At 35.4% G+C, this 15,432-nt stretch overlaps 1 protein-coding gene across 1 annotated transcript in view; it reads right to left on the minus strand.

Annotated features, from left to right (window-relative positions):
* Positions 1-1,581: 1,581 nt before the first annotated feature.
* Positions 1,582-15,432, minus strand: part of fam184ab (family with sequence similarity 184 member Ab) — a gene marked incomplete at its 3' end in the record, with an annotated part of 92,871 nt that continues 79,020 nt past the window's right edge. The window contains exons 15-18 of the mRNA XM_081378144.1: positions 13,507-13,653; positions 7,249-7,366; positions 6,053-6,157; positions 1,582-1,794 (exon numbers count right to left, since the gene is read on the minus strand). Of these exons, the coding sequence (XP_081234270.1) occupies positions 1,582-1,794; positions 6,053-6,157; positions 7,249-7,366; positions 13,507-13,653 (583 nt within the window). The remainder of the gene's footprint in view (positions 1,795-6,052; positions 6,158-7,248; positions 7,367-13,506; positions 13,654-15,432) is intronic.

Raw genomic sequence — 15,432 nt, forward strand, 5'->3', positions numbered from 1 at the left:
GTTTATTGTAGAAAAAATAAAGAGTAGGAATATTATAATTAAAGAGTATATAAAGCCCAAAACAGTGTAATTTACATGTTCACACAGATGCAATTCATTCTCTCCCATGTAATGTGGTCTTCAAGGACAGTTAAAGACAGTTACATAACAGATGAGTATAACTTCCAACACAAACAGAAAACACAACACAGAGACAGACACCAACTCCCAGCATGCACTGCGACAGTGGGGACACATGCTCCCATTTGCATTCCAATGCCATTTCCAAAGCTCATGTATGGGACTTCAGAAAGTAACATTATGCATTCATGTACATCAATGTTAGGAAAAAGCTCAAGTATCCCTTTTATTTGCCTTACGTGAATGCTCTGGCTGCGTTCGGAATGGAATACTAGCTTCTTGCATATCGCCTCCTGTTTTATACAGTATAGTATGCGATATGCAATGAGAATGTTTCAGAAAGTAGTATGCTATATTGTTAGCATGACTGCATTACGCTGCATGTTTAATTCAGCAAGTGGCATGCAGTAAGCATCTTAGAAATGAATTAAGAAAATGAAAAAAAAAAAGATATATATATATATATATATATATATATATATATATATATATATATATATATATATATATATATATATATATATATATATATATATATATATATTAAGTGCAGTGTTGTCATTATAATAAATAAATATTAAATGAGAATTAAATTAAATTCTGCTTTTGCAAATAACTGAAATAAATAACTTTAAACTTCAGTATTACAATTCCTAAAACTAAAACTGAAATAAAAATAAATGACAGCAAAATAGAAATACTTTAAAGAAATATATATATATATAAAGTGGCAAAAGCACATAACAAATAAAAAAATAATAATACAAATAAAATATCATTCAAAATATGAATACATATTATATTAGTATACAAATAATATTAAAATAACATTGATTTTATGTAAAATGTCATAACCTTTAGCAGTAATGAAATTAATAAGAAAACAATGTATAAAAAGATGTTCAGGTTCATTCATCACTGGATGAAATGAAAGGCCAAACAGAAAGCATTGCATTGTGAGATACAGTACCCAGCATAGTGTGCTCTGTTGTATACTGCAAAATATAGTAGGGTATTCCATGCATACAGTATATTTTAAGAAATGTGTACAGTATGGTAGTATTCCATTCCGAACAAGTGTACCGACTACAAAAGTACAATAAAAAAAATCAAAAATAATAATAAATGTGAATGATTTTTTGCTTGGCAACTTAAATCCTTCAGTGTATTCCCCTCAAATAGCAGCGATCCAAACTGGAATTCTAACACGACCCCAGTCCGAGACCAGGGCGGCGCACTCATTATTCAACTTAATTAAGGAGATCGGAGCCCTAATTCTGGATTTCACGCTCTCTGTTAGGCAGAGAGGAGCCTGGGAGACGCAAACACAAAGCAAACCATCAGAAGTTTCCGTGTGCATTTCCTTGGCACATAAAAGGGATACCACAGCTGCCCGGGCGATGTGTTTGTCCGCTGGCCCGTGGTGCAGAGAGCGAGGCGTCTGCCGTGATGAGGTGCGCCTCACCTCGTCAATTTCTTGGGTTCGGTGAGAGGGGTCGGTGGGGGCAGGGGTTTGCTCGTGTTAGGCTCCAGCTGGTGAATGGGGGAGTTGGGGATTGGTTCGAGGCGGTTGGGCTGGGGCTGTCCGCTCCCTGTCCCCGTAGCCTCCACATTGGCCCTAAGATTGGCCGAGCTGCTGAATCGGGTGGCTGACTTGTCGTTCTTTCGCTTTTGCTACATAGGACGACAAGAAAAGCAAACAAAAAAAGGAAGTTGGGAGAGCTTGATGCTCCATTTTTAAGAAGTTCTCTTGATCTCCTAATGATTGCTTCCTAACAAACGTCCCACTGAAAGTCAAGCTCGCAACACTCAGCAGAGGAAGCATCAGTCGCTCTCAGCCAATCAAATCAAAATGAGTCGAAAGAGATGTGTCAGAGGAAGAGGCTGTTGAAAATTTTCAGACTGAAAAAAGAATGGCTTGGAAAGCAAAGAAGAACTGGATGTCTAAACAGGAAGAGAACGCGGAGTAACAAGAGACACTGACACTCACACACACACACACACACACATATATGCACATGTAATCACTGACACTTGGAAGTTATAGAACACAGATGAGGGCAACAGTGAAATATCTGGTGAAACAGAATGACATTGTTTAGACTGGGTCAGGAACCGCTGTGATGTATGGAACAAACATCATTTCCTCTTAAGCTCTGGAGAAACATGTAGTTATAAAGGGATGGTTCACTCAAAAATGAAAATTCAGTCATAATGTGTAATATATTCATGTATAATGTACTGGTCTCTCTTTTTTTATGCAATAGCAAGCTTTTAAGCTTCAAAATGTGCCCATAAAAGAATCATCAAAGAAGTCCATAGAACTCTGCTGAACTCTATACGACAGATCTGAGTGAGGAACAGACGAACAGAAAATAATTTCCTGAATCAGATTCAATGAAAATATCAGAAACTAAATCTAAAACTATTAAAATAGTTTTTGTTAACTGAAATAAAGCTGAAATAAAATAAACTAAATATTAGATGTAAAACTTAAATATAAACAAAATTTAAAAAAGAAATGTTGCCTTGGCTTCTTAATCAAATACATAAAAGTTAAATGCTTATTTAAGTGCTAAAATTTCTACAACTGAATTTTTTTTTTTTTTTTAATGAATACAAAATGACATAACAAAAGACTTAAACTAATTCAAAATATTAATACGTATTACAAAAGTATATAAATAATACTAAGATAAATACAAAAATATTTTAGCATGGGTAGTACTGGTAGTATTCCAGTGGTGTTGTTTTTGGCGGCCTGTTTTAATTTTAGTATAGTCTTTGTGTCAAGCTGTCATTTTAGTTTTTATTAGTTTTAGTCACGTTCATACTCTTTTTAGTCTAGTCAAGTTTTAGTCGACTAAAAGTCTGAGCATTTTAGTCTTATTTTAGTCAGAATTATCCATGACTATTTTCGTCTAGTTTTAGTCGACGAAAACTGATGTCATTTAGTCTAGTTTTAGTCAATGAAAATTGTATTTTAGTCTCTTTTTAGTAATGCAATTTTATTTAACCCAGTCAATATAGTATTTCAAACAAGGTTATCTTATTATATTTAGGGCTGTGACGGTGGCAGTTTTTTTACCACCGCGGTGGAAATGGACCAACTACCGGCGGGGGTTGGGGGGTTGTTTTAAATTTTTTTACAAATAAAAGTGTTTATTTGAGCGATTCCGTCAAAGAAACAACACACATTTGTATGCATGTAAAGCATTGAAATAAATATCAGTAAATAATTGTAACTTAAATAATATAATAAAGTTAAATCTATTTTTTTTAAAAACTTTCGTTTTATATTTCCACACAAAGACGCATGATATAGCCTACTCTGCGCTTTGAGAGGGATGTGGGAAAAGAGCAGGAAAGAGACAATCGATCTCTTTTCTGATATCTTCATGTTTTCTACTTGATGTAAATGGTCTGAAGAGCGAATTTTATCCTCCACAAGGGCAAGACATTTAGGCTATGTTTGATATTGCGCTGCCAGAGAAAGTGAAACTAAAATCAACCGTGCGTGTGAAACACGCTTTACAAATAAACTTGGCGTGCCTTACTTACCATGTCTAATAATACATAAGCACAAACTGTGTTAAAAAGAATTTGACATGCAAGAACAAATGTAGGCTATCTGTCCTACAGCGTTTTTCAACTTTACCACAGTAAAGAATACGAATATACAGCCTGAATTCTACGGGGTGGCTAATTCGTACGAATTCATACGACCTCACTCGTACGAATTAGTAAGATTTTTGCTAAATCGTACATATTTTACGAATTGCCCAATTCGTATGAATTCATACGAATGACCTACCCCTGACCCCGCCCCTAAACCTACCCATCACATGCGTTTAGACAAATCGTACAAATTCGTACGAATTAGCCACCTTTTTATCACTCGTACGAATTCGTACGAATTGGTCGTGAGATAGCGTTGGAATATAATAGGCCTAATTAAAAGCGAACCAATAAAGAAACGTTTATAATCCCCTTAGAAAATGGGTGAGACGTGAGTGAAGATTTGGGAAAAGAAACAAGAGATTCCATGCTGGGACGATTTTTGAATATTCGATTAGTTTATTTAATTATAGAATATCGAATAGGTTGTGCGATTATTCTCTAAAATAAAATCTCCATGTTTTCGGTGCTGATGCGGTGGTGAAGTGTTCATGTAACCGGAGGGTGATGCTGCCAATAACGCACATAACAGCTGTCACAAAGAATGATTGGCAAAAGTAATGATTATGAATATGTCAAATATATCAATGAGACATTTTATTTGTTTATTAATAAACTAGTGTTTTCTGTGTCAGTGTCGGGTTGCAAAGATCAATTTGACGATGCTGACTCGTCATCTTCGCAGTGAACGCACCTATAGAGAGAAATGCACATTTCATACGGATTAGCCTACATAAACAGAGAGTAGGCTAGTCGGTTTCTTTTCGTTTTGATTTGTTTTGTTTAAAAGTAGACAATTCCAGCTTTCTATATGGAATAACTAATGGAATATTGTTAAAATCGCTGATAATCGGGTGACCAGATCGCAAACCAGAATTCAAAGCTGACAAAGCTTAAATTTATGGGCTCACGCACAACTCTCTCATTCGTCGTGACGTCATAACATTGTCTCGTCTCGTTTTCGTCAACGAAAATGGAGAGACATTTTAGCATAGTTTTTATTTTGTAAACCACATTTAGTCTTGTTTTTATTCGTCCACAATATTGCATTATACATTTAATTATAGTCATCGTCACATGACCAGCATTTACGTTGCATCTCGTCTCGTTTTCGTCAGGTGATAAAGGTTTGTTGACGACGCTATTTAGTCATAATTTTCGTTGACGAAAGCAACACTATATTCCAGTGTACAAAATAAAAACATTTCATTCACAAATAAGAATAATATAGATATCATATGGCTTCAGAGGAATTTAAATATAGCGTACATGCAGTATGGACTATTTTTATGATACTTTCTATGTGTGTTTTTGTGTCCTTTTTAAAGCTTGAAAGCTTCAGTCTCCATTCATTGCAATTGCATGTAAGAAACCAACCAGTACAATAAAATACATTCTCTTGTTTTCCATGCCGGTTTGGAATCACACAAGGGTGAGTAAATCGTTAGAATATAAATTTTTGGGAGAACAAACCCTTTAATAAACAAGTGTGTGTGTGTGTGTGTGTGTGTGTGTGTGTGTGTGTGTGTGTGTGTGTGTGTGTGTGTGTGTGTGTGTGTGTGTGTGTGTGTGTGTGTGTGTGTGTGTGTGTGTGTCTGTGTGTGTGTGTGTGTGTGTGTGAGAGATAAGAGCTCCAGCATGCTCTTGGTGAACAGTGTTACCAATGATCTCCAGTCTGGCGTGTCAGTTGTATTGCACTTTGATTGCACCACAGTAACACTGCATCCTAACCAGGTACAACACTTCTGCTAAAGTCATTTTCACAGTAATATCTTTGATGTTTAATACTTTGAACCAATTAGATTTCACTGTGGAAGCAATTGACCACTGGTTGGGAACTCAGATTTGCAATGCACACATGTAAAATATCGCTTTTTGTGTCATACCTGGCTAGGATACAGTGTAAGAAATGACATTCAAGAAGATCTATCAAGCCCCATTGAGAAATGCATTGATCCTACAACATTTCCAAAACTTAGTGAGCTGCCTCAATGTCTACTCTCTTTACATTAGAAACGATGTAGAGAGAATGTACAGTATGCACCTATAAACATGCAATTTGTTTAATTTCTTTGTGCTCCGCCAAGCTATTTTGTATCTAAAGTGTGTATCCCATGCAAACAGCCAGCATCCAAACTAAAATGGAGCCTGATCAGATCACTAGGTTTTGGAACAGCAACTATGTCTTACTCAAACTAAATAATTACCAGCTCCACACACAAGGGCATAGTAGAGTACGAGAAAGAAATCCTACCTTGACAAGAGGGTTAATGACACCAACATTGGGGTTTGTGTTGAAGATTTTGTTGAAGTTGGTCTCTCTGTTTACAAGCTCCAGCTGGTAGAACTTCTTGTCATCCTGTAAAGAAAAGTAGATGCTCTCACGATTTTCATGGAATACCATTTGTCTACAGAACATACAGTGCACTAAACACAAAAAATTTTTGCAAGCTTAAATATATGAATAAAAATGGTATTATAAGCTTCTATTAAAAATACTAGATCTTGTGATGATACAAACTGTAAAATTGTTTAATATATTTATATTTTTTTTGTATATGCATTTTACATGACACAGTCAGTTATAGAAATTCGATTGCAATTTTAATACAAATTTTAAAAAATATATAGTTTTAACATCAAAACCTTGCCATGATAAAATGTGAATTGGTTTTCAAGTTTAACATTATAATATAAAATATAAATTCATAATTGTAAATATGAACAATATGTTAATTATGTATGTTCTCCCTACCACTAATGTTCCTCAAAATAATTATAAACTCTCATTACATTAATTACATAATGACGTGACATCATCATTTAACTCACATTTGACATTGATACTGTTTTTTTTCGTTCTTGACTTTCATCAAATATCACATTTCCACTCTGTCACATAAAACAAAGAAAAATATAACTATAAACGTCATATATTCTTCAATATCAAATCATATCCATGTTATTTTCATTTCAACTTTGATTCAGGTCAGCTAATTAATCAAAGCGCATTCAACTTTATTTGTGATAATGCATCAGTGAATTAAAAAGTTTTTAATTTCAATGCATAAGGTAAATTCTCTGTTGAAAAGACCAGCACATCTGCTGTAACTATAGCAGGTGCTAGAGTGATTTTATTGCAGTCTAAATCGGAATGATACAAGAAACATGGATGTCAAACGTCTAGCAACATTGCTTTAGGAAAGCATTTGGTAGAGAATGCGGTTGTTCCTGTGTTTAGAGCAGGATTAAGCTGGTCTTTTCAGCAGGGTTGTCTGTCCTGTAATAGATCCCTCCAGTCTTGCGAGACTGCTAATCTCAGCAGGATGTAGCAGGACCGTGCACCCTTGGGATACCTCGTCTTGTGTAACAAGATTCACAGCTGAGGAATTGCACAATAAACCTGAGATACTGTGAATGAGCATATCACACTTCTTAAAGTGCTCTTACCACCAGTTTCTTGACCAAAGATTCTCTCTCGGCCACCATGTCCTTCAGTTCGGCTATTGTCTGCAGATCTTCAGGCCTGCTTTCTCTGTTCCGGAATTTGTCTTCTGTCCCCTCCAACCTGAGGAGCAAAGACAAATCTTCAACCTTGAAATGTGTGGTTAACAATATCTAAATGCATAGTTGCATTTTATTATTAACATTTAACCTTTTTTTCTCCAGTTCAAGATGGTGGATGGAGTGAGAGAAATGTAGATCATCAATAAAAATATCAAGAATCGACAATTTTACCCAATTATTTGTTTTTATGCTTATTACAGTATTGCAGCATTAGCTTAGCAACAAGCTAATGAAAACTATCAACTGAAATAGCATGCAGAGTGCTATTTGTGTGAGCTGTGGAGTTGCTATGTAGAGCACCGCAAATCGGTCACTTGGCAGCAAGACAACTCACATGGTTTAGAAACTGAGCAACCAACCCTCTCTCCAGTCTGTTTACAATCAGTCTGTCATCTGTTTGAGCTTGCGACTCATTGCTGAGAGTGACATTTGACTATTCTGACACTTTCAGCTCAGTTAGAAAACAAAGCTGATGACTTTGCGCTTTGAACACAGAATTATTAAACACCATTGATCAGATACTCATGATGATATTGGCATCTATACTTCATTTTCTCTACTTCTCACTGGATTAGTTTGATAGTTAAAATCATCAGAACTTTTTTAATACCCGTCGCTTAATCATTCTTTCATCCGTAATTCTTTGATCATAAATGTCGTTGAGAATCATTATCTCCGTGTTTCTGCATTTTTGGATGTTTCAAAATGTTTGCTGAATCTTTAATGAGCATGCAATGTGACTCTTCCCAGAGGTATATGGCTGTTTTCATATGAAACCTTCCCTAAGGACTTTACAACAACTTGTAATGATGACTTTATGACTTTACAAATCAGTCCATCAGTCTATCCATCCATACATCCATCCTATCCATCTATCCATTCTATCTATCTATATGCATCCTTCCATCTATCTGTACATCCATCCATCAGTCAATCCATCTGTCCATCCATCCATCCTATCTATCCGTTTGTCTATCTATACATCAATCTTTCCATCCATCTGTCTATCTGTATATCATCCATCCATCAGTCAATCCATCTGTCCATCCATCCATCCTATCTATCCGTTTGTCTATCTATATATCAATCTTTCCATCCATCTGTCTATCTGTATATCATCCATCCATCAGTCTATCCATCTGTCCATCAGTTCATCCATCCGTCAATCAGTTCATCCATCCGTCAATCAGTTCATCCATTCATCTGTCTCAGTTCATCCATCCATCTATCCACCAGTTCATCCATTCATATCTATCTATCTATCTATCTATCTATCTATCTATCTATCTATCTATCTATCTATCTATCTATCTATCTATCTATCTATCTATCTATCTATCTATCTATCTATCTATCTATCTATCTATCTATCTATCTATCTATCTATCAATCTTAGGGTTAATATTAAGAAATGTGCATAAAGAAGTATGCCAAATAAAGTTTTTTCACTAGAGTATCTATCTGCTTATCAATAAATAACTAAATAACTAAAACTTTATCAAATTAAAACTATATATTTACTCATAATAGAGAGTTCACTGACTCTAATAGACATAATAGCAGTTCACTGAATGGGCCTTTCTGAGTAAATAAAGTTATCTATTTAAAATGAGAGCAGCAAAGACCAGTGCATGGTGCCTGCAGAGTGCACTCGAGCGGTTAGAGTAGTGAAGCCCATGCGCCGCACATGAGGATCACTGCACACATTCAATATTCATGAGCCTTAAATAGGTTGAAATTCAAAACTAGTTGGAGGACTCGGTTTGGGGAAACTCAGCTGTCATAATAATTAATTGCACAGAGGACAGGACTGTCATTTCAATAGGTTATGTTTAATTAGCTGGCAATCTCTGCTCTTCAGGGAAACCTGGAGATGGCAAGCTTAGGAAACGCTGAGAGATACAAGTTCTGACTGCTTCACACGAGACCCCATTCTGTTCAGTCACAGATTGACTGCTTCTCACACTAAAAATACTTGCACCAGGCAAACGTTCAAAACATCATTTAAAGGAATAGTTCACCTTAAAATCCTTTACTCAGTCATGTCATTAGAAAACCTGTATGAGTGATTTTCTTTTAAGGAACCCACCAGAGATCTTTTGTACACAATGCAAGTGAACGGAGCTGTCAAGCTCCAAAAATGACAAGAGAGAAAGAGAGAGAGACAAAAATAAACCATTAAAATAGCATAAAAGTAGTCCAAATGATCCAAGTCTTCTAAAGTCAACTGATAGCTATAAATATTCAGCCACCAGTGTAGTAAGACTTTTCATTCATAAATCTTTCTTCTGGTTTTAGACATGAATCTCACTATATCATATTGAACTATTTGCCTATTAAATGTTTGGAGGAATAGTTCGAAAAAATATATTTTGCAGTGCAGTGTAATTCCCTCAAAAAATAAAGTTACTGTCTTTTATCCGATTTTCAAATATTGTTCCCCCTTTAAATCAAAGTTTGTAATATTGTCCTTCATCTCAGAGCTGGTCGGTTTGATTCAAGGCTTAGAGCTCTTTATTAAAGAATTTCTTGAAATTTCTATGAACAAAATGAATAAGAAAAATGGAAGCGAGGCCGCTGAAAAAGAGTTGTGATTTATTAGCACACGGATCACTTCCTTTGATTCCTCTGTTACATTCAACTTTCATCCAGCTCAGAGTTTATTTCTTAGCTCTGACACAAATGTTCAGTCTGAGTAAATAACATTTACAAAGCACTGTGAAAGCAGCAGCCATTTTCTTTGTTCTTCTTTCTTTGATTTTTATTTAGGACATGTTCATTTCTGAACAAATGACAAATGAATTGTTTTTTTAGTCAATCAAGCCAGCAAAAAAAAAAAAGATTTTACAAAGTACTTATTCAAAATATCCCACTTTGGCAATGAAATTGAATTTTGCTTTCCCAAATATGTATTCTATTAATATTTTATTCATTTATTAAGAACCAAAAGAATCGCTAATAGGATTCAATACCACTAGGGATGGGAATCATAAAGATTTGAACAATTTTGATTCTGAAGATCAGACTGAAATTTACTAATTTGTGCTTCAACATATTCTAACTTGGTACATCAGGATCAGAAACCAAATAGACAGATGCCACCTAAAGACATTTGGCATTTAATAATGGCTTAAATTTGTTTAAATCTCACATATGATTTCATAATATCTGTAATACAGCTCATTCGGACAACTTTTATGGTGTTATGGCGCTTGACAGCATCTGTCTGCATTTAAATAAAAAAAGCAGCAAATAGGGAAATTATAGCCTTTGTCTGACAAACATGAATTATCAATTAAAAACACTTCCTCAGACATTTTGGATGAGGAATGTTGTCTTTGTTGAATTCAAATCTATGTTTCTCTTCTATTTTGACAATGATCAAATTGTCAGATCAACTCTGACAACAATATCTACAGTCAAAGAGTTCTCCCACAACCCTGCCAACTTAGGTATTCTCTGTGCGTGTATAAATATAGAAAGTTGGCAGGGTTGTAGGAGAACTCTTTGACTGTAGATATTGTTGTCAGAGTTGACCTAATTTAGGTGTACTTGAACAAGACAAGAGCACCAACAAATCCAGCTATTAAACAGCTTGCCTTGTGGTAAAAATAGTTCATCTGACTCCCTGAATGCGCTCAGTGTTATCAATTCCGAATTATAATGAATAATTTAGATTCTGGAAATGTGTTTAATGACATGGAAAGGCCCTACACCATACAAAATACAAAACGATTTTATCAATTTGAGTCTCAAAGACAACTACAGTATATACACCTACTGTTCATATACGGTTGTCTTTGAGACTCAAATTCATAAAATCGTTTTTATCATTTAAACTCAGTATCCGATATCATTCTTAGTGCAAACAATGGAATCAAAGTGGCAATAATTCATCAAATGATACACAGATACTGACAATTTGAGTTTCCATGAAGAACCTTTAACATCTATGGATTCTTTCCTCTGCACAAAGGGCTCTTTATAAGTTCTTTAAAATGTTCTTCACACAAATAAAATAAAATGGTTATTTTAAAAGGCAAAATGTAAGATTTTTTGATCAAAAACCAAGAGAACAATGTATATTTTGATGGCTTGTGTACTTATATTATCCCAAATGTGTCCAATATGAAAAATTAACTATTTTAACCAGTGCGACAGCCTGTGTCATTGCGTCACCTGTAAATGACGTCATATCCGCATCACCCTCGATTTCCGTTTTTACTTCCGTAGAAACCATGGAAACACCAAAAGATGCTTTAATATATTATGTGTTTTATTAGACGGGTGAGCAACTGTTTGGACACCTTTATCAGGTTAGTCTTATTGTTTGAATCTTTTGTTTTCTAGATTTACTGCGAGTAACGTTTTTTACCATGCTATTTTGTGGCTAATGTTAGTGGCTAACATTTGCTTTATTTGTAGTAACAGTAATACAGCATTTTCTCCACCATACAATATATTTTAAAATTAACTGCATGCCCTTTAGCGGTGTGCAACAAGTGTCTCATACCAGCCACCGAGGAACGCACAGAGTAACGTTAGTGTGATTGTTTCGACCAAGTAAAACACACTGCTGTGTTACCCCACAATTTTAATTCGTCAAATAAACTGACCAGTAAGGGTAGTAATTCAGCACTTGAGGCTATAAAATAAACATACACATAATAAGCATAATAAAAACAGCAACGTAAAATGTCCCGGGCTCTCTACCCTGCCTGCTTCATACCACAGAAACGTTAATTAAACTTGAAAAATTAGCTCATAAATGAACATTATTTCTGCCAGTCAGATTGCTTTCCATTGGCTGTGGAGGTGAAGACAACAACTCCCATGATTCCACGCTCATTCACTGAGTCATCAAGCTACGTCTTTGTTATTGTTTTGAATGAGCGACCTCTAGCGGCGAAACTTATATACTGTTCCTTTAATTAAGGCCTGATCACTGAATGGTTCTTTGGGGAACCAAAAATTATTCTTCTATGATATCGCTGCAAAAACATCCCTTTGGAACCTTTATTTTTTAAGAGTGTGGACATATGCACTGTGACCCTTCTCAGATCACAACATAAAACTTGTTTTAACAAGCATGTTTTGTGGCTAAAGGCATTTGCATGTCTTATCTGAACTATCTTGACAGCGTCATCTGTTCTGCTCTCCGTTCTCGCTAGATGTATTTCGAGATATCTTGTCTTACTCCCTTCCAGTATCTCTTCAGAAAAACTGTCCTAATCTTCTCTTTGAGTCCACATCATAGTCTGGTGTCCTTTAGTTGGCATTTTAGCTGTTTCATAGAATCTGTCACCAAACAACCAGTCAAAACAGAGGTTACAGAACTTCCATCCCCCAAAATACATACAAGGCACTATTTTAAGGATCTAAGCGCATGGTCTAAAGCGTAGGGCGCAAGTTCACTCAGGATGTGTCCGAATCCACTTTTGCTAGTTTAACGACGGGTAAAATGGTTTAAAAGGGTTATCCCGATTCTCTTAATCAGTAATGGGTGTGTTTTGGGATTTACATGCATTAAACCAATCAGAGTCTCATCTCCCATTCCCTTTAAATGCCAGTTGCACTCGCGCCATGGCAGATTCGCTATTTACATGACGGAATTTGATAGTGGAAAGACCGAACACGTCTCCAGAGTGCAAACTTAAATGCTCGTGCGCAAGCAGACCATCTACGGGACAAGCCGGATTCCACCATATCTTTATGTACACAATAATAATCTTTTACATTGTAATCCTTTTCATTTTAATATTTGGCATGTTTGTGTGCTGCTGTGTATGCCTGTGTGTTTTAATAAGCAGAATGTAAGCGCGTTGTGGACCTGCCTATAGGCGCACATTACTAACGCGTTCTTTAAAAGAAAAAAAAGATGGCGCAGTCTATTTCTGTTGCCTTAAAAAAGCAACGCGCCAACCATGCGCCTGAACACAACTCGTTTTCAGACCAGCACGCCCATGGGCGCACAAATGGGCACAAATGCATTTGCTATTTAAACAACGTGGCGCAGGACGTGAAAATGATAACTGCGTCAGGCTGAAACTAGCAAAAAACACTTGCATCGTGCTTGGCGCTGTATTGCGCTGGGTGTAAGATAGGGCCCATACTGTATATTACATACAAACATCCACTCACAGGATCTGCAGGGCTTGGATCTTGTCCTTCAGCAGTTCCTGGGCCTTGTTGAAGTCCGACAGCATGTTCTGTGTTTCTCTGTGGTGGAGAGCGTTCAGCTCGGCCATCTCCCGCTCATGTTTCTTACACAGGTCCTGCTCATGAGCTCTGAGAACACACACATATACACACATGACACACTCTCAGTGATCCTTCAAAACTCACTCTAACCCCACAGCGTTGCAGCTGCAGGCCTGAATTACAGAACTTTTATGCACAATAAAGCACAACAGGAAGGTTTTGGAAGTAAAAGTCTCAATCATTTTCTCCACAGAGATTTGAGATAAAAAAAAATTATTAAACCTTTTAGACTGAGTCTTTGTCTTAAAGAGTCTCATTATGAAACTAGTAAAGACAACAATACATTATATTTTTAATTAAATACATTTGATTGTCACTGATTAGAAGTCTAAAATACATAATTTGAATTTGTACCATTGTTGCAGACAAGATTCAGATTCATAATAGTTTATTGTATGACTATATGATAAAAAATAAAAAAATAAAAAATAACTTTTCTTAATCTATAATTCTATATTTGCATCTTGGTTTCCCGTAACATCTAAAAATCCATAAAGCAAGAACATTTACTATTAATTATACATTTATTTATAATAACAGTTTAAAATTTTAAGGGTTGGTAAGAAGTCTCTTATGCTCACCAAGACTGTATTTATTTGATCAAAAATACAGTAAAACAGTTATATTGCAAATAATTATTTTGCTAATATACTGATTTGGTGCTTTAAGAAATATTTCTTATTATTATGAGTGTTGCCTATAATATTTTGGGGGAAACCGTGATTCCGGGATTTTCTTTTTTAGAATTCTGATGAATGAATCAATTGATGAGTACAAAAACAACAGCATTAACAGAAATATTATAACATTATAAATGTCTTTACTGTCACTTTTGATCAATTTAATGCATCCTTGATACACTGTGCTGTATATTCAATTTATATAAAGATATCAAGACTTCTTTTAGGAGAACATTGCGGTTATTTTTCATAACCCATTCATATTTTTTCTTTTTTAAACATAAATCTCACTACATTTGCCAGTGGGAAGAAAAATAAACTTAATTCAATATATATATTCTTGTCTTAGACAGAAGTCTTTTTAAAGGATGTTTAAAACTGTTTGGAGGACTCGTTTGAGAAAATATATTTTGCAGTGTAATTCATTCCCTCAAAAGATAAAGTAAACTGTCTTTTATCTGATTTTCAAATATTTTTCCCCCTTTAAATCAAAGGTTGTAATATTGTCGTTCATCTCAGAGCTGGTTGGTTTGATTCAAGCGAGCTCTTTATTAAAGAAAAATGGAAGCAAGGCCGCTGAAAACGTGCAGTCACGGTTGTGATTTATTAGCACATGGATCAATTCCTTTGATTCCTCTGTTATATTAAACTTCCATCCAGCTCAGTGTTTATTTCTTTTCTCTGATACAAATGTTCAGTCTGAGTAAATAACATTTACAAAGCACTGTGAAAGCAGCAGCCATTTTCAAAAGACAACACACTTCCTGCTACATACTTATGATTTTTTTATTTAGGACATGCTCATTTTCCATATTGCAATTTCTTTGCTATAGAACTTTTTCCAAAACACATTCTCTACAATACAGCCACACACTGTGATGGCTTCACATAAAGAGCAATAAAGCAGGATCTCCTCTCGGTAAATGATATGCCCCTGGGAAACGGTGCTGCAATTTATTTGCCGCTTTTATCTCAGGACCTGGATATGTCAGTTACATAATTAAAAGTGAAATGAGATCAGCACCCCGTCTTGCATTATGATGTGAGTTACTAAACAATCACATCATCTCAAAACAGCTGCTATGTATAATGAAATGCCTTTTTTACTAATTAACAAAAGAGTGAA

This window comes from Scardinius erythrophthalmus (assembly GCF_964197995.2).
Source record: "Scardinius erythrophthalmus genome assembly, chromosome: 11".
NCBI lineage: Eukaryota > Metazoa > Chordata > Actinopteri > Cypriniformes > Leuciscidae > Scardinius > Scardinius erythrophthalmus.